The following is a 20,946-nucleotide window of genomic DNA, read 5'->3' as shown; positions in this document are numbered from 1 at the left end:
AAGACTTTACTGTTTAGTTAGAAATATGACACTCTAAGGAAAGACTTGTAGACAGACGTGGCCGAATTGAATATAACTTTTGTTGGCGGATACAAACTAATTATCGAATATATATGTTTCATCACACATGATCATGAGCGCAATGCTCAACGCACAGTTTTATATCTAGTATCTCATTTAAAGTAATGGCGCAGTTACCGATATGAAAAAGCAAACGGAACGAACAGTCGCATGTTGACTACAGGTGAGCTGAAGCCAAAACGTTCGCGATTATCCAATATGGAGGCTCACCAAGAGAAGATTTTGGTTTAGATTAGAAAGATTTCAGTTCTAAAATTTTTGAGTTTAGGTTCCAAATTAGCTACGTTATGCAAGCCATTTGAGATTTATGTACTTTAGTAAGCTTCGCATTATATATTGAAGCATATAACGCGTTAACTGATATTTTAACATTGTTAAAAGAAAAGCGCAGCACAACATTTATTGCACTAAAATAAACATAATTTTGTAAAAATAAACTTGAGTTAATATTTTAATTCTGTTTCTTATGATCTGTTTTCTTCGGATATTTGAATTTCTAATAATCACTATATCATTCGTACTGTATTTATTTCTTTGCTAAATACGCAGTACTGAATTTCGAAACATTTTTCTTGTGAATAAGGCTGTTTTCTGTCTTACAATTCTCACTTTACTGTAAGTTCATTTATAAGGCATTTTCTTCCCCCCTTCCGATGCTTTCGTGGTGTAATAGTAGCACACTCGCCGCGGATTTGAGAGGTCCAGGTTCGAGTCACTGCGAGACCATTGCTCAGTTTTCATGTCTCCTGCTTCAAAATAACCTAATAGCTTTACTCGTTGATATTAGTAATCCCAGTTTGCTTGATCTATGTGTGGTTCTGTTTATTGTTGCTTATTACATAACTTGATTTTTTAATATTATTTGCTGCTATGGGACTTTCCATACATTTAATGTTTGCTATCCTAGTATATTCTGAAATTTTAGTAAAACGACCCTTTTCAAAGTTCGGGACCAACGTCGCATAGGCGTGACGCAACGACTCCACACTTACCAGCCCACCGTCGCTAATTCGCGAACAGATCCGATCAATCTCATCAGCCCAGAGTCGCCTGTGTGTAACTTCAAAACAGAACGATTTTTTTTTAATTTTTAAATGGCAGTAGATGGTGCTAAAAGGTAACGGTTTTCACTGTTACCAAGTCATGTGTGGCTTTTGATCTCCATGTATGAGCACCTGTTTCTGCTCTGTGCTTTTGATAGATTTATTGGTGTAAACAAACTGAAAATCACATCTCTTGAAGTTAAAGGGACACCGGCGTGTTTGCTTATTTCGCTAGGAATTTCGTTTTCTGTTTTTGTTATGATGTTGTTGTCTTCGTTTTTGTTTTTTTGCGTTTTTCGATATTAGAATGTCGAGAAATGCATCCAACTCAATATTTTCATTTATGTTGTTTTTTAGTCCAAAGGGACTTTGTCTCTGAGGGACTATTGTTTTCGTCTTGTGATTTTGCGTCGAATCACTCTGAATGTCCTTTTCACTTTTCAGACTCTTGCCACCAAATATTATCGCCCTGTATTATATTTGAAGAAATTAAATAATGAAGAATCTGCATAAATGAAGATATGTTTCTCGCATTGTGATAAAACAACGGTACCTACAGCCATCCAGTTTTGAATGACGTAATCCTTCTGCGAATATGGGCATTTGGAAGACCAAGTTTGAAATTTAGAATTTGCTTTGTTATCGGTTTCATACTTTGTAAAACTTCAACGAATTTTTGACTAACAAACTCTAGGATTTCAAAGCGAGCAATGGCAACGTTGCACAGAAAAAACATTTTTATCTCCAACCCGTGAGACTGTGTAACGGAAGTTCTAAAGATATACTTAATTTAAAATTATTTTACGATATTGCTCTTGAACTGAATTTTATGGTTTAAGTGCGAAGCACATGATATTTAATAAATAAACGTAACACACAAAATATTAAAAAAAAACGCCCTTTGGATGCAATTTAAAATCTGAAGCCTTTCATTATGAGAATCTGGGAAAACGCATCTAGCTCTCTATAGCGGGTGTGACGTCGCCGAAGCTTTCGTGATGGAAAAACTCAGAGCAGTTGTCTTTTTCATATTTATTTTAAAACTTACTATAGACTTTCTTGTATATTTAAAAAGCAACTTTATAGCACTATTATAGAAGGGAAAAGATATCAACTTTCCCGATGTGTGGTGCATTTTACTTGCTCGGCGAAAAAAGCCGTTATTATCCTGTGTGTCGATTCTCGTTTTGAATTATTTCGCACACAGCAGAATTATTAATTTGGAATTTATTTACCTACAGATAATTATTGCTTAATTTTCTTTTACATTTCGTATTTGTAATTTTGTTTTCATGTGTATAGTATTTGTTTCTATTCGTACAATTATAATTTTAGAATTTGGCATGCTTCATCTATTTCTATTAATGTGATATTCTTCGTATTAAATACATATTTATAATTACTATATTAAGTGCGTAACTTCAAAAATTGAGTCATTATATTAAAGTCTGATTTTATATGATTTGTTTTGTACAAGTAGGCTTAACTGGTTAAAACGCGTGGGCCGGTGGCGACGTTCCATTTCGGGGTGGGGTTCGATTCCCTGTCTACGCTTCTTTCTTCGCGCGCTGATTCTCAAGGGGTTAATGCCTGTATGGATCCTGCGCATAAGATGAGACTGAGGCATACATTACATATAACGAATGTCTCTAATATGTGTGACGTATTTAAATGATATATGCCTTACGATATAGGTCTAGCGTAAAATTTTGTAATTAATATTCATGAATAATGAATAATGATATATGCAATTAGTGACGACAAAAAATCTCATTCCTAACGTTTTCCTCATTTATGCTCATGTTATGATTTTCTGTCATGTTTCTACCTAAGAAACTTGCAGAAAACTTGCTTAAGAATCTTTAAGGAATGAAGATGAAAATTTTCCTGCGGCGCATGAATTGAACGATATTCAAGGCCCTGATCAAAAGGTCCACAAAGCTTGAAACTAAAGCTCTATAGTTCGGGGGCCATGGGAAAAATCACCCTGAAAGGTCTTTATTGATAGGGTAGATTACCAGCACCTAAAAGTAGAGCTAATATGCTCCACTAGGAAAAAATCTCGTGGATATTAAGCGATAAGCGACGGAGGACGTGGACACTGTCCCTTTACCATTTAGGTTAATCAGTACAGCACCACGTCCACCTTTATCTAGAGTTGCCTATATATTGGCAATTACATTATACATTAAATTGGCACGTCGTGCCTTGCTTTGGCAAAGACCGTTTACATTATGTGACTGATTACAATTAAACACTTGCATTTGATAATACATATCCTGATTATACATTATAGATTATGGATTATATACATATCTACCCTACATTAGTACCTTGATCCGGTTAAATATATGACGCATTACATTATCCTCATACACAAAACAATTGTATACAACATAAGTGAGATACAACTTATTATACTACTAATTAAATCATTTGCTTATGTATTGTATCTAAATAGTTAAATATTTACTGATTAAAAGTATTAAGTTATACACAGGAAAGTTAGTTTCGCACAGGTGAAACATTATACAGGATAAACATTTTACACAGGGTACGCATTAAGTTGTCATCTGCACCATTTTATACATATTGCAATTATACAGGTGGCATCTGCGTTGTTACAGTTTGACTTTTGTAATAGTTACAGTTGGACTTTTGTAATAGTTACAGTTGGACTTTTGTAATAGTTACAGTTGGACTTTTGTAATGTAAGAAATAAGAACTAACTATTGCATGTTATGTTTCTGATTAACCAGTACATACTAGACTACATATTACATTGTATATTGCGAATCTCGTGGATAAGAAAATACCGAACTAAGGCTGAAAGATAGTAGTTTCGACACGTTGAAAAAAAAGTCTGATTCGGACACAACGTGATTTCCTTATACGGCCTACTAAGTATTCTTTTTATAACAACAAAATGAATCCTTATTTGCCAAAATTTAAATCTTTTTAAATTTCATATTGCCTAAATATGAATATTTTTGTCATTAAAACCTCTCTGTAATTGGAAATTACGACTACGACCAACAATTGCGAAAATAAAGGCCAAAAGAGTCCGTTTTGAATATCAATGTTGCCATCCGCTTTGGAAAAACGAATCCTTTAGTCTGTCCGTGCTTACAGACGTCCCGCTAAAAAAAAAAAAAAAAAAAAAAAAAAAAAAAAAAAAAAAAAAAATCGTCCAGGTGGATTCACAAATAGTCAAAACGTATATTTCCGTTGAAATGTGGTACCCGAAAATATTTCGCGATTACAGTACTTCGTTTACATCGTTCAAGCAAGTAAAAATATTGGCAAATTAAAAGAATGATAATTTAATAAGACAGTAGACCCATTAGGTTCTTTTTAAGCAGGAAACATGAAAAATATGAAATGCTTTCGCCGGGATTCGGACCTCTCGAATACGCGCCAAGTGTGCTACCATTCCACTGTAGTGATCCTCCCTTTTATTCTACTAAACTAAGTGTAGAGGAACCTAGTGCACTATAAGGGAATAATCGCTTAGGTCCAAGAAGACAAAAGTGAACTCAAAAAGGGTTAATTACCCTTTATTTACTCTAAATATAGGTTTCACAGTTGGTCCCTTTCTCAGGGCGTACAGAAAAGCCTCCACTTAGGCTTAAACACAAAATGTAAGAAATGAGAACTAACTAATGACTGACTAAAGAGATTTAGCCGAAGCTAACATAATTCTAGACTAGTTGGCCCATAATAGTAAATTCGCCTACGAAGCTATCAAAGGGCTATAACTTAATACGGCCGAGCGTAGTGACAGTTAGAGAGACATAGCTAAAAGGCAAATGCGCGCTATTCAGGAATCCTTAACTCTCTGTATTGACATCAGTGGAACTTTATTCAGGAATCCTAACTCTCGCTCTTGACATCAGTGGAACTTTTACCTCTCATTTGCATTGAACGCGATTCTAAAAACTCATTCTGATAAGGAATTGTAATCTGAAGCTAGAAACGATAGGAAAGTATCATAAAATAACTGTTATAAAATTAAAATGTAACTTACGACACCACGAAGGCATGCTAGAAGGAGGGAGAAAACACTTTATATGCTCCCCTTTTAAAGGGCGACTGAGGATTAACCCATATTTCCTCATCGTACTAAAGATAGGATGGCACATATAAATGGTCTTTCTATAAAATCTTTGAAATAATTTAATTCAAATTAAAGATGATTTATTGTTCGAGAGTCATTTAACTATATATTTGTTTTTATCGTAAGTTAGAATTAATTTAGCTAATTTTATTAATTTTTTAAAATGGGGATTTTAGCAGATATTTTTGCTTATGTTTTCATAAGCAACAGTTATTAAAATTTTGAGCCCCAAGAAAAATATGCATATAAATTTACTGAGATAATGTTCCATACTTTTATACCAGTAAAAAACATTATCAAAAAATTATACCTAAAAGATAAATTTTCCTTGCATTTTTAGCTTTTCTAAAAATAGGACGACGGTAAATCCCCATCAGTTTGGCAATGGACATAATCCTTTCTTTCTATGTTACGTTCCGAACATTCCTATTCTACAACTAATCCATGCTCTTTAGGTTAGCTGGCGGCTGCACATCACGTGAGGGACAGGTATGAAAAATCTGGGGAAGAGGGTTGAGTAAATGCTTTAAATATTGACGCATCAAGTCAGTTTGTATTCTAAAATTGACCAGAATCGACTGGATTTCTCTCGTTTTTAAGTGCTTGAATTTTGATGAAGAACAAAAAGCCAAATACACAAAAGAAGAAACCAGCTAAGAAAATCAGTAAGTGAGAAGTAGAAGTAGGAAGCAAATTATATTCCTCATTATATATTCCTTATTATTTCACACAGTTTGTAGAGACATTAGGTTATTTCGAAGCAAGAGAGATGAAAAATGAGCAACGCCTTCGCCGGGAATCGAACCCCGGACCTCTGGAATACGCGCCCAGCGTGGTGACCACTACACTACAAAGGCATGCTCAGAAGGCGGGAGAAATACCTTATATACTCCCCTTTTAAAGGGTGATTGGGGATTAGGGGACCTAGTCGCCAAATACAGGGGGTTGAAGAATCATCATCCACCACCCTTTTAATCTGGGTGCCAATGTAGAGGCATTAGGTTATTTCGAAGCAGGAATCATGAAAATTGAGCAACGCCCTCACCGGGAATTGAACCACGGGCTTCTGGAATACGCACCCAACGTGCAGACCACCACATTACGAAGATATACTAAGAACTGGCGACTGGTGTATTTAAATTATATATAAAGGGCGACTTTATATATATTTATATATAAAGGGCGACTGGTGTATTTAGGGAACCTAGTCGCCAAATCCTGGGTCTGCAGAATCATCATCCACCACTCTTTTAGTTCGGGCGCAACTGTAGAGACATTAAGTATTTTTTGAAAGCAGGAGACTTGAAAAATGAGCAACGCCTTCGTCAGGAATCGAACCACAGACTTCTGGAATACGCGCCCAGCGTGCTCACCACTACACTACGAAGGCATGCTAAGAAGGCGGGAGAAATACCTTATAAGTTGTCTATAATTTGCTGTGAATAATTACAAACTCTGAGATACATAAGATTTATATGGATAACATTTTTACTTCCAATGAATTATGATGCGTTCTTGGAAATAAAAACCTATTCGCTGCAGGTACTGTTAGAGAACACATAATGTCTAAATGCCCACTTATACCGTCTAAAACAATGTCAAAAATGGAACGGTGCGCATATAAGCATTCTGTACTGCGCCACCCACATACGGGACATCATTTCCTTTACGCTTAGGAACGCCTTAACTTTGCTCAAGCTCAAGGTACACCTCTATACTATTTGTTTACATTTTGATAACAGCACCGAAAAGAATATTACGTGCGTTGTTTTTCTGTTGCAATGAGATTACACTTCTTGCAACACTGTAGTGAGGTGAATTTAATATAAAGAAAGGTAGTGATTTTTTTTTCCTAGAGAGAAAAAGTATAATTTTTCTTGTGCTAACTCCGTTAATGTGTACAGATATTTTTAAGAAATGTATTCTTAATTTAAAACGGTTCATATTAATGGTGTTGTGATTATTAATCCATTATTTCATGCTCATTATATATCCACTCTCTGCTGATGCAATCCGCAAAAGTATGAGACAAGTCAGTTTTCGGAAATAGCAAAAACGACGTTGCGAGCTAACATAGTATACAGTAAATTCACAATATTTATAATCAGTTTGGAAAAGTAAAATTTATTTTTGAAGTTTGACTAATATAGATTTTTAACAGAAAAATAGCGTATTTTAAATTGAACAATATTACTTTATGGACATTAACATGGACATTAAGATGGTAGTAGCATAATACTATTTGCGAAGGAAATATTTTCTGCAGTGTGAAAGAAACAATTTGCAACAAAATTGCAATAATAATAATATACTTATTAGCACAAAATACCGTTACAGTTGGATCGAGATCGTTGTGTTTTGGTTTTTGTACTAAATTCATGAACTCAGCTATTTATATAATCCAAGCGCTTAAGATTGCTTCTGATATTAACAGCATCTTAGAAAGATTTTATAATTTTATTATTCCATAAAACAGGAAGCTATTTGCAGAACGCAGCAGCTAAACGTTTTCGTTTCAAGGAAAACAAACGATAATTTTCATGCTTCCGTGTCACTCATGCGCGCCATTCAACGAAAACAAAACCGTAAGAATCCCGCCTATACGTCATTACGCCAAAGTAAAATGATGTCATCTGAAAGTATGTCCAATCACAAGTACTGACTTTTCCCAATGCGCGTGGTGCGGTACAGAATGCTTATATGCGAACGGGGCGCGCGCATCAGATAGCAGCTTTGATTAAAAAAATAAAGTTGCAGCAGTTCGATGGAATGACGGTCGTGTCATTTCAATAATGTCCAACTTCGAAGAAACAAAAAATGTATCAGCCATAGGAAGGAGAGTTAAAAGTGGCAGAAAACAGGTAAAGATACCAATGTGAATTTCATCCTACAATAAAATATGAAAACGGAGTTGTTCTATTTGATAATCATGCAGCAGCTTATATTACTTCCATTCAAGGAAAGAAAGGGTATTGTCCTTCATTAGCTAAGTCGTTTGAAATAAGATTTGTTGCTTCATGGAAGTTCAATCAGTTATTTAGTGACGATAGTCTGAGCCTGCTTAATTTTCGAAGACATATAATTTTGGACTATTCCAAGAAAACCATCTTGCAGAAAACTGGATGTTCAACAAGTTAATGAAGATTTTCTAAAGCTTCAAAATGAACATATAATAATAAAATACCATAAAAAACCGTAAAAATACCGTAAAAATACCATAAAATAGACAAAGAAGATGCCAGCTAAAACTTTCACAGCCAAACCAAGAACTATCGGTAAAAAATGTAACGTACGACTATGCTTAAGACGCTTCCTGCCATTCCACCTAAGTAAAAATCATTAGCAGTGGATTGCACCGTTGTCCTATTTTTAGGTCAGGCTGTATTGATCAAACTAATAAAAATTTGGTAAGTTTTTTTTTAGTCCAAAGGGGCTTTGTCCCTGAAGGACTATTGTTTTCGTTTTGCGATTTTGCGTCGGACTCATAAACGTCGGTTCACTTTTCAAACTGTTGCCACAAAATGTTAGAGTCCTGCATTATATTTGAAGAAATTAAATAATGAAAAATCTGCATAAATGATTGTCTATTTCTCGCATTGTGATAAAACAATGGTACATAAAGCCATCGAATTTTGAATGACGAAATCCTACTGCGAATATGGGCATCTGAAATCCCAAATTTGGAATTTGTTTTATTATAGATTTTATATTTTGTAAAACTTTAACGAATTTTTGATTTACAAACTCAATGCTTTAAAAGCGAGAAATGGCAACGTTATATAGAAAAAAAAATACTTTTATCTCCAGCTCGCGAGACTGTGTATATCGGAAATTCTAAATATATGCTTAATTTAACATTATTTTGCGATATTGCTCTTGAACTGAATTTTATGGTTTAAGTGCAAAGAACATGATATTTAATAAATAAAGGTAACACTCAAAACGTTAAAAAAACGCCCCTTTGGACGTAATTTAAAATCTGAAACATTTAAGTTTTTTTTTTTTTTTTTTGATTTTATATGTAGACATAGACTTAAAGAAACACATATTTAAGAATTTATAAAAACGTATTAATTTATTCAATACTTGGTATGATATGGGTTAAGGAATCCAATCGTTAAATCCTGGTGGTGATGACTGGTTGTCCATCACCTTTTAGTTCGGGCGCCGCTGTAGAATCATCTTAGAACCTTTCGATGAAAGAAAATAGAGAAAATCTGTTGTAACGTCTGAACTAAAACATGGTATACAATAACTCGTCACCACCAGGATTTGGAGATTGAGTCCCCTAATTTCCGGTCGTTTTTTTGAAAAGGGGGAATATATGACATATTTTCACCCTCCGTCCAGCATGGCTTCGTTGTGTAATGGTAGCATACTAAGAGCGTATTCGAGATGTGCAGGTTCGAGTTCAGCGAGAGCATTGCACATTTTTTACATTTCCACATTCAAATTAACCTTATGTCTCCAGAAAACCACAAACAAAGATTCGTAGAAAGTGAAATTCGCCTATATGAAATACGAATTTATTTGAGAATTGGTATTGAAAATTAACGTACATTTATTAAAAGTATTATAGAATACTGAAAGAGAGTTTATCTAAAGTAAAAATAATTCCAATTAAGATTTAGTTTTCCAGTTTTAGCGATATATTATTTTTGAAGTTAATTAAATCTGGCATAGTGTATTGAATTTTGAACAACATAATTCATAAAATTTTCGAAATTATTTTTTAAATATTACTTTTTTTCATACACAGAGCTGTCGAGTATGAAAGAAAGTTTGAAACTGATAGTGGTGACCATCATATATGGGCTCCTAGTTTCTGAAGTATGGGCACTTCCAGTTGCCGCACCACAAAATGATTTCCCTGGATTCAACTTATTTGAACAAGGCCCATTGGACGGTCTTACCGAAGATTTTGGAACATTTGAAATAAATGACATTGATATTGATGAGTTTGGTATTAGTAGTCTACAGCTAGGAGATGAAAACAGAATAGGAAAGTCAAAATTAGTAAAAACCTCCCAAACGAATGACGACGAACTAACCGATATATTCGACCTTAACCTTTCAGAAAACGACGGAGAATTTAGTGAATTCTTAGAAGACACAAATGTAAACGAAAATGGTGATATTTTTGAATCAGAAGATTTATCATGGATTACAACGAATATTGAAGAAGACCAATCAGAAGAAACATCTGCCAGTATCGAAGTATCCGAATCAGCCAGTGCTGACATTTCTGCATCTGCTTCTGTTGCGTTTTCTGCTACCACTGATATCTCTGCAAGTGCTGATATATCTGCGTCGACAGATCTTTCTACGAACGCAGATTTATCTGCCTCCGAAAGCACTGACATCTCTGCGAGTGCTGATTTTTCAGCTTCATTGAGCGCTGATGTATCTGCCAGTGCAGACATTTCTACATCGGCTAGCGCTGACGACTCAGCCTCTGCTTCCACGTCAGCTAGTGCCTCTGCGTCGTTTAGCACTGATTTCTCCACATCGGCTAGCGCTGACATCTCAGCTTCAGAATCCGCTAGTGCAGATTTCTCTGCATCCGCGAGCGCTGATATATCAGCCTCTGCTTCAACTAGTGCAGATATCTCTGCTTCCGCCAGTGCTGAATTCTCAACGTCCGCTTCGGCTAGCGCTGACTTGTCAGCCTCAGAATCCACTAGCGCAGATTTCTCTGAATCCGCGAAGGCTGACTTCTCAGCCTCTGCTTCAGCTAGTGCAGATTTCTCTATTTCTGCCAGTGCTGATTTCTCAGCGTCTGCTTCCGCAAGTGCCGATTTCTCAGCGTCTGCTTCGGCTAGCGGTAAAGTGTCAGCCTCAGAATCCGCTAGTGCAGATTTCTCTGCATCAGCCAGCACTGACTTCTCAGCCTCTGCTTCAGCTAGTGCAGATATCTCTGCTTCCGCCAGTGCTGATTTCTCAGCATCTGCTTCTGCTAGTGCTGACTTGTCAGCCTCTGTGTCTATATCAGCAAGTACCTCTGCTTCCTTTAGTGCTGATTTGTCTACTTCGGCTAGCGCTGATATCTCATCCAGTGCATCCGCGTCACTTCATGCCAGTGCTTCTGCCGATATCAGCGCATCCGCCTCACTTGATGCCAGTGCTTCGGCCGATATCAGTACTTCCGCCTCCCTTGATGCCAGTGCTTCGGCCGATATCAGTGCATCCGCCTCACTTGATGCCAGTGTTTCTGCCGATATCAGTACATCCGCATCCCTTGACGTGAGTGCTTCTGCCGATATCAGCGCATCCGCCTCACTTGATGCTAGTGCTTCAGCCGATATCAGTGCATCGGCTTCACTTGATGCCAGTGCTTCGGCCGATATCAGTGCAACCGCATCACTTGACGTGAGTGCTTCTGCCGATATCAGTGCATCTGCCTCAGTTGATGCCAGTGCTTCTGCCGATTTCAGTGCATCCGCATCGCTTGATGTCAGTGCTTCTGCCGATATCAGCGCATCCGCATCACTTGATACCAGTACTTCTGCCGATATAAGTGCATCCGCCTCACTTGATGCTAGTGCTTCTGCCGATATCAGTGCATCTGCATCGCTTGATGTCAGTGCTTCTGCCGATATCAGCGCATCCGCATCACTTGATGCCAGTGCTTCTGCCGATATCAGTGCATCTGCCTCTGTTGATGCCAGTGCTTCTGCCGATATCAGTGCATCCGCATCACTTGATGTCAGTGCTTCTGCCGATATCAGCGCATCCGCATCCCTTGACGTGAGTGCTTCAGCCGATATCAGTGCATCCGCGTCAGTTGATGCCAGTGCTTCTGCCGATATCAGTGCATCCGCGTCGCTTGATGTTAGTGCTTCTGCCGATATAAGTGCATCCGCATCCCTTGATGTCAGTGCTTCTACCGATATTAGCGCATCCGCATCCCTTGATGCCAGTGCTTCTGCCGATATCAGTGCATCTGCCTCAGTTGATGCCAGTGCATCTGCCGATATCAGTGCATCCGCGTCAGTTGATGCCAGTGCTTCTGCCGATATCAGTGCATCCGCCTCACTTGATGTTAGTGCTTCTGCCGATATCAGTGCATCCGCCTCACTTGATGCCAGTGCTTCTGCCGATATCAGTGCAACCGCATCACTTGACGTGAGTGCTTCTGCCGATATCAGTGCATCTGCCTCAGTTGATGCCAGTGCTTCTGCCGATTTCAGTGCATCCGCATCGCTTGATGTCAGTGCTTCTGCCGATATCAGCGCATCCGCATCACTTGATACCAGTGCTTCTGCCGATATAAGTGCATCCGCCTCACTTGATGCTAGTGCTTCTGCCGATATCAGTGCATCTGCATCGCTTGATGTCAGTGCTTATGCCGATATCAGCGCATCCGCATCACTTGATGCCAGTGCTTCTGCCGATATCAGTGCATCTGCCTCTGTTGATGCCAGTGCTTCTGCCGATATCAGTGCATCCGCATCACTTGATGTCAGTGCTTCTGCCGATATCAGCGCATCCCCATCCCTTGACGTGAGTGCTTCTGCCGATATCAGTGCATCCGCGTCAGTTGATGCCAGTGCTTCTGCCGATATCAGTGCATCCGCGTCCCTTGATGTTAGTGCTTCTGCCGATATTAGTGCATCCGCATCCCTTGATGTCAGTGCTTCTACCGATATTAGCGCATCCGCATCACTTGATGCCAGTGCTTCTGCCGATATCAGTGCATCAGCATCCCTTGACGTGAGTGCTTCTGCCGATATCAGTGCATCTGCCTCAGTTGATGCCACTGCTTCTGCCGATATCAGTGCATCCGCATCGCTTGATGTCAGTGCTTCTGCCGATATCAGCGCATCCGCATCACTTGATGCCAGTGCTTCTGCCGATATCAGTGCATCTGCTTCAGTTGATGCCAGTGCATCTGCCGATATCAGTGCATCCGCGTCAGTTGATGCCAGTGCTTCTGCCGATATCAGTGCATCCGCCTCACTTGATGCTAGTGCTTCTGCCGATATCAGTGCATCCGCCTCACTTGATGCCAGTGCTTCTGCCGATATCAGTGCATCTGCATCCCTTGACGTGAGTGCTTCTGCCGATATCAGTGCATCTGCGTCAGTTGATGCCAGTGCTTCTGCCGATACCAGCGCATCCGCATCACTTGATGCCAGTGCTTCTGCCGATATCAGTGCATCCGCCTCACTTGATGCTAGTGCTTCTGCCGATATCAGCGCATCCGCATCACTTGATGCCAGTGCTTCTGCCGATATGAGTGCATCTGCCTCTGTTGATGCCAGTGCTTCTGCCGATATCAGTGCATCCGCATCGCTTGATGTCAGTGCTTCTGCCGATATCAGCGCATCCGCATCCCTTGACGTGAGTGCTTCTGCCGATATCAGTGCATCCGCGTCAGTTGATGCCAGTGCTTCTGCCGATATCAGTGCATCCGCGTCGCTTGGTGTTAGTGCTTCTGCCGATATTAGTGCATCCGCATACCTTGATGTCAGTGCTTCTGCCGATATTAGCGCATCCGCATCACTTGATGCCAGTGCTTCTGCCGATATCAGTGCATCCGCCTCAATTGATGCTAGTGCTTCTGCCGATATCAGTGCATCCGCATCGCTGGATGTCAGCGCTTCTGCCGATATCAGTGCGTCCGCCTCACTTGATGCCAGTGCTTCTGCCGATATCAGTGCATCCGCATCCCTTGACGTGAGTGCTTCTGCCGATATCAGTGCATCCGCGTCAGTTGATGCCAGTGCTTCAGCCGATATCAGTGTATCCGCCTCACTTGATGCTAGTGCTTCTGCAGAAATCAGTGCATCCGCGTCACTTGATGCCAGTGCTTCTGCCGATATCAGTGCATCCGCCTCACTTGATGCCAGTGCTTCTGCCGATATCAGTGCATCCGCATCCCTTGACGTGAGTGCTTCTGCCGATATCAGTGCATCTGCTTCATTTGATGCCAGTGCTTCTCCCGATATCAGTGCATCCGCATCGCTTGATGTCAGTGCTTCTGCCGATATCAGTGCATCCGTCTCACTTGATGCTAGTGCTTCTGCCGATATCAGCGCATCCGCATCGCTTGATGCCAGTGCTTCTGCCGATATCAGTGCATCCGCATCGCTTGATGCCAGTGCTTCTGCCGATATCAGCGCATCCGCATCGCTTGATGCCAGTGCTTCTGCCGATATCAGTGCATCCGCCTCACTTGATGCCAGTGCTTCTGCCGATATCAGTGCATCCGCCTCACTTCATGCCAGTGCTTCTGCCGATATCAGTGCATCCGCATCCCTTGACGTGAGTGCTTCTGCCGATATCAGTGCATCCGCGTCACTTGAAGCCAGTGCTTCTGCCGATATCAGTGCATCCGCCTCACTTGATGCCAGTGCTTCTGCCGATATCAGTGCATCCGCATCCCTTGACGTGAGTGCTTCTGCCGATATCAGTGCATCCGCCTCACTTGATGCCAGTGCTTCTGCCGATATCAGTGCATCCGCATCCCTTGACGTGAGTGCTTCTGCCGATATCAGTGCATCCGCGTCACTTGATGCCAGTGCTTCTGCCGATATCAGTGCATCCGCCTCACTTGATGCCAGTGCTTCTGCCGATATCAGTGCATCCGCATCCCTTGACGTGAGTGCTTCTGCAGATATCAGTGCATCTGCCTCAGTTGATGCCAGTGCTTCTGCCCATATCAGTGCATCCGCCTCACTTGATGCCAGTGCTTCTGCCGATATCAGTGCATCCGCATCCCTTGACGTGAGTGCTTCTGCCGATATCAGTGCATCCGCGTCACTTGATGCCAGTGCTTCTGCCGATATCAGTGCATCTGCCTCATTTGATGCCAGTGCTTCTGCCGATATCAGTGCATCCGCCTCACTTGATGCCAGTGCATCTGCCGATATCAGTGCTTCCGCATCCCTTGACGTGAGTGCTTCTGCCGATATCAGTGCATCTGCGTCACTTGATGCCAGTGCCTCTGCCGATATCAGTGCATCCGCCTCACTTGATGCCAGTGCTTCTGCCGATATCAGTGCATCCGCATCCCTTGACGTGAGTGCTTCTGCCGATATCAGTGCATCTGCCTCAGTTGATGCCAGTGCTTCTGCAGATATCAGTGCATCCGCTTCACTTGATGCCAGTGCTTCTGCCGATATCAGTGCATCCGCCTCACTTGATGCCAGTGCTTCTGCCGATATCAGTGCATCCGCATCCCTTGACGTGAGTGCTTCTGCCGATATCAGTGCATCTGCCTCAGTTGATGCCAGTGCTTCTGCCGATATCAGTGCGTCCGCGTCGGTTGATGTCAGTGCTTCTGCCGATATCAGCGCATCCGCATCACTTGATGCCAGTGCTTCTGCCGATATCAGTGCATCTGCCTCAGTTGATGCCAGTGCTTCTGCCGATATCAGTGCATCCGCGTCAGTTGATGCCAGTGCTTCTGCCGATATCAGTGCATCCGCCTCAGTTGATGCCAGTGCTTCTGCCGATATCAGTGCATCCGTATCGCTTGATGCCAGTGCTTCTGCCGATATCAGCGCATCCGCATCTCTTGATGCCAGTGCTTCTGCCGATATCAGTGCATCCGCATCGCTTGATGTCAGTGCTTCTGCCGATATCAGTGCATCCGCATCGCTTGACGTGAGTGCTTCTGCCGATATCAGTGCATCTGCCTCAGTTGATGCCAGTGCTACTGCCGATATCAGTGCATCCGCATCGCTTGATGTCAGTGCTTCTGCCGATATCAGCGCATCCGCATCACTTGATGCCAGTGCTTCTGCCGATATCAGTGCATCCGCCTCACTTGATGCCAGTGCTTCTGCAGATATCAGCGCATCCGCATCACTTGATGCCAGTGCTTCTGCCGATATCAGTGCATCCGCATCAGTTGGTATCAGTGCCAGCGCCTCCGCATCAGTTGATATCAGTGCTTCTGCCGATGTCAGCGCCTCTGCATCTGCAGATGTGAGTGCTTCTGCTGATGTCAGCGCATCTGCATCCGTTGGTGTCAGTGCTTCTGCCGATGTCAGCGCCTCAGCATCAGTTGATGTCAGTGCTTCTGCCGATGTCAGCGCATCTGCATCTATTGATGTCAGCGCTTCTGCCGATGTCAGCGCTTCCGCATCTGCCGATGTCAGTGCCTCCGCATCAGTTGATGTCAGTGCTTCTGCCGATGTCAGCGCCTCCGCATCCGTTGATGTCAGTGCATCCGCCGATGTCAGCGCCTCCGCATCAGTTGATGTCAGTGCTTCTGCCGATGTCAGCGCATCTGCATCCGTTGATGTCAGTGCTTCTGCCGATGTCAGCGCCTCCGCATCCGTTGATGTCAGTGCTTCTGCTGATGTCAGCGCCTCCGCATCAGTTGATGTCAGTGCTTCTGCCGATGTCAGCGCATCTGCATCCCTTGATGTCAGTGCTTCTCCCGATGTCAGTGCTTCTGCGGATGTCAGCGCCTCTGCGTCCGTTGATGTCAGTGCTTCTGCCGATGTCAGCGCATCTGCGTCTGTTGATGCCAGTGCTTCTGCCGATGTCAGCGCATCTGCATCTATTGATGTCAGCGCTTCTGCCGATGTCAGTGCTTCTGCCGATGTCAGCGCCTCCGCATCCGTTGATGTCAGTGCATCCGCCGATGTCAGCGCCTCCGCATCAGTTGATGTCAGTGCTTCTGCCGATGTCAGAGCATCTGCATCCGTTGATGTCAGTGCTTCTGCCGATGTCAGCGCATCGGCATCTGTTGATGTCAGCGCTTCCGCATCTGCCGATGTCAGTGCCTCCGCATCAGTTGATGTCAGTGCTTCTGCCGATGTCAGTGCTTCTGCGGATGTCAGCGCATCTGCATCCGTTGATGTCAGTGCTTCTGCCGATGTCAGTGCTTCTGCGGATGTCAGCGCATCTGCATCCGTTGATGTCAGTGCTTCTGCCGATGTCAGCGCATCTGCATCTGTTGAAGTCAGTGCTTCTGCCGATGTCAGCGCATCTGCATCCGTTGATGTCAGCGCTTCCGCATCTGCCGATGTCAGTGCCTACGCATCAGTTGATGTCAGTGCTTCTGCCGATGTTAGCGCATCTGCATCCGTTGATGTCAGTGCTTCTGCCGATGTCAGCGCATCTGCATCCGTTGATGTCAGTGCTTCTGCGGATGTCAGCGCATCTGCATCTGTTGATGTGAGCGCTTCTGCCGATGTCAGCGCTTCCGCATCTGTTGATGTCAGTGCCACCGCATCATTTGATGTCAGTGCTTCTGCCGATGTCAGCGCATCTGCATCCGTTGATGTCAGTGCTTCTGCCGATGTCAGTGCTTCTGCGCATGTCAGCGCATCTGCATCCGTTGATGTCAGTGCTTCTGCCGATGTCAGCGCATCTGCATCTGTTGAAGTCAGTGCTTCTGCCGATATCAGCGCATCTGCTTCCGTTGATGTCAGCGCTTCTGCCGATGTCAGCGCTTCCGCATCTGCCGATGTAGGTGCCTCCGCATCAGTTGATGTCAGTGCTTCTGCCGATGTCAGCGCATCTGCATCCGTTGATGTCAGTGCTTCTGCCGATATCAGCGCATCGGCATCTGTTGATGTCAGCGCTTCCGCATCTGCCGATGTCAGTGCCTCCGCATCAGTTGATGTCAGTGCTTCTGCCGATGTCAGCGCATCCGCATCCGTTGATGTCAGTGCTTCTGCCGATGTCAGTGCTTCTGCGGATGTCAGCGCATCTGCATCCGTTGATGTCAGTGCTTCTGCCGATGTCAGCGCATCTGCATCCGTTGATGTCAGCGCTTCCGCATCTGCCGATGTCAGTGCCTACGCATCAGTTGATGTCAGTGCTTCTGCCGATGTTAGCGCATCTGCATCCGTTGATGTCAGTGCTTCTGCCGATGTCAGCGCATCTGCATCCGTTGATGTCAGTGCTTCTGCGGATGTCAGCGCATCTGCATCTGTTGATGTGAGCGCTTCTGCCGATGTCAGCGCTTCCGCATCTGTTGATGTCAGTGCCACCGCATCATTTGATGTCAGTGCTTCTGCCGATGTCAGCGCATCTGCATCCGTTGATGTCAGTGCTTCTGCCGATGTCAGTGCTTCTGCGGATGTCAGCGCATCTGCATCCGTTGATGTCAGTGCTTCTGCCGATGTCAGCGCATCTGCATCTGTTGAAGTCAGTGCTTCTGCCGATATCAGCGCATCTGCTTCCGTTGATGTCAGCGCTTCTGCCGATGTCAGCGCTTCCGCATCTGCCGATGTCCGTGCCTCCGCATCAGTTGATGTCAGTGCTTCTGCCGATGTCAGCGCATCTGCATCCGTTGATGTCAGTGCTTCTGCCGATGTCAGCGCATCGGCATCTGTTGATGTCAGCGCTTCCGCATCTGCCGATGTCAGTGCCTCCGCATCAGTTGATGTCAGTGCTTCTGCCGATGTCAGCGCATCCGCATCCGTTGATGTCAGTGCTTCTGCCGATGTCAGTGCTTCTGCGGATGTCAGCGCATCTGCATCCGTTGATGTCAGTGCTTCTGCCGATGTCAGCGCATCTGCATCTGTTGAAGTTAGTGCTTCTGCCGATGTCAGCGCATCTGCATCCGTTGATGTCAGCGCTTCCGCATCTGCCGATGTCAGTGCCTCCGCATCAGTTGATGTCAGTGTTTCTGCCGATGTTAGCGCATCTGCATCCGTTGATGTCAGTGCTTCTGCCGATATCACCGCATCTGCATCCGTTGATGTCAGTGCTTCTGCCGATGTCAGCGCATCTGCATCTGTTGATGTGAGCGCTTCTGCCGATGTCAGCGCTTCCGCATCTGCCGATGTCAGTGCCACCGCATCATTTGATGTCAGTGCTTCTGCCGATGTCAGCGCATCTGCATCCGTTGATGTCAGTGCTTCTGCCGATGTCAGTGCTTCTGCGGATGTCAGCGCATCTGCATCCGTTGATGTCAGTGCTTCTGCCGATGTCAGCGCATCTGCATCTGTTGAAGTCAGTGCTTCTGCCGATGTCAGCGCATCTGCATCCGTTGATGTCAGCGCTTCTGCCGATGTCAGCGCTTCCGCATCTGCCGATGTCAGTGCCTCCGCATCAGTTGATGTCAGTGCTTCTGCCGATGTCAGCGCATCTGCATCCGTTGATGTCAGTGCTTCTGCCGATGTCAGTGCTTCTGCGGATGTCAGCGCATCTGCATCCGTTGATGTCAGTGCTTCCGCCGATGTCAGCGCATCTGCATCTGTTGAAGTCAGTGCTTCTGCCGATGTCAGCGCATCTGCATCCGTTGATGTCAGTGCTTCTGCCGATGTCAGCGCCTCCGCATCAGTTGATGTCAGCGCCTCTGCGTCAGCTGATGTCAGCGCCTCCGCATCAGTAGATGTTAGTGCTTCTGCCGATGTCAGCGCATCCGCATCACTGGATGTCAGTGCTTCTGCCGATGCCAGCGCATCCGCAAAAGTAGATATCAGTGCTTCTGCCGATGTTAGTGCCTCCGCATCCGTTGATGTTAGTGCTTCTGCCGATGTCAGCGCATCCGCATCAGTTGACGTTAGTGCATCGGCTGATGTCAGCGCGTCCGCTTCAGTTGATGTCAGCGCGTCTGCGTCAGTTGATGTCAGCGCCTCCGCATCAGTCGATGTTAGTGCTTCTGCCGATGTCAGCGCTTCGGCATCGGCTGACGTCAGTGCTTCTGCTGATGTCAGCGCCTCCGCATCAGTTGATGTCAGCGCCTCCGCATCAGTCGATGTTAGTGCTTCTGCCGATGTCAGCGCTTCGGCATCGGCTGACGTCAGTGCTTCTGCCGATGTCAGCGCCTCCGCATCAGTTGACGTCAGCGCTTCTGCCGATGTCAGCGCCTCCGCATCAGTTGATGTCAGTGCTTCCGCAGATGTCAGCGCTTCTGCCGATGTCAGTGCTTCCGCATCAGTTGATGTTAGCGCTTCTGCCGATATCAGTGCTTCTGCAGATGTCAGCGCGTCCGCATCAGTTGATGTCAGTGCTTCTGCCGATGTCAGTGCTTCCGCATCAGTTGATGTTAGCGCTTCTGCCGATGTCAGTGCTTCCGCTGATGTCAGCGCTTCAGCCGATGTCAGTGCTTCTGCAGATGTCAGCGCGTCCGCATCAGTTGATGTCAGCGCTTCTGCCGATGTCAGTGCTTCCGCAGATGTCAGCGCTTCTGCCGAAGTCGGTGCTTCTGCAGATGTCAGCGCTTCTGCCGATGTCAGCGCAGCCGCGTCTTTTGATGTTAAGGCATCTGCGGAGGTAGCCTTCGGTTTCGATTTAGATGCCAGTATTGGAGCAGGTGTCGAGCTTAAAAGGCGCCGAAGAAATGCGTTCGGTAAGTATATTTTTAATTTTTTTTTAATTTTTTGTTAAGGACAATGAATTTGTGTTGATTTTATAAATATTAGATTATAGTGTCTATTTCAAAGGTCATATATCGCTTTTTCGTAATTCTAGAGACTGAGACTTGTCTCAATGTAATATCAAGCAACCTGAAGTTTTGGAGCGATCTAATGTGTTTTTATTTATCCATTTTCCTTTTTAGTTTACGTTTGTATGCACAAGATAGAATAGTTATATGTATTTCCAGAAAGCATACAAAGCTTGTTTATTGGCTTTTATAGATTTAATACAGACTTTAATACATACTTAGAATAATTTACGTGATCAATTTTAAAACATAGCAAAAGTCGAAAGACACACAGATCTGTTATAGAATCCGATCATATTTAATAGCAGGTTGTGTTGTCTCTTTCTTTGATACAAAATGAGACT

General features: G+C 43.7%; 1 protein-coding gene across 2 annotated transcripts in view; it reads left to right on the top strand.

Annotated features, from left to right (window-relative positions):
• The window catches only part of LOC118189153 (uncharacterized), a 64,325-nt gene that overhangs the window by 785 nt on the left and 42,594 nt on the right, over nucleotides 1-20,946 (top strand). For both annotated transcript variants that reach the window (XM_085817729.1, XM_085817728.1), the window contains exon 2: nucleotides 10,001-20,506. In XM_085817729.1, the coding sequence (XP_085673855.1) occupies nucleotides 10,012-20,506 (10,495 nt within the window). In that variant the 5' untranslated portion in view covers nucleotides 10,001-10,011. The remainder of the gene's footprint in view (nucleotides 1-10,000; nucleotides 20,507-20,946) is intronic.

This window comes from Stegodyphus dumicola, chromosome 5 (assembly GCF_044657685.1).
Source record: "Stegodyphus dumicola isolate Sdum_Otavi_A_Nest chromosome 5, ASM4465768v1".
NCBI lineage: Eukaryota > Metazoa > Arthropoda > Arachnida > Araneae > Eresidae > Stegodyphus > Stegodyphus dumicola.
The sequence above is the reverse complement of the archived record's forward strand: the minus strand, read 5'-3'. Positions and strand labels throughout refer to the sequence as shown.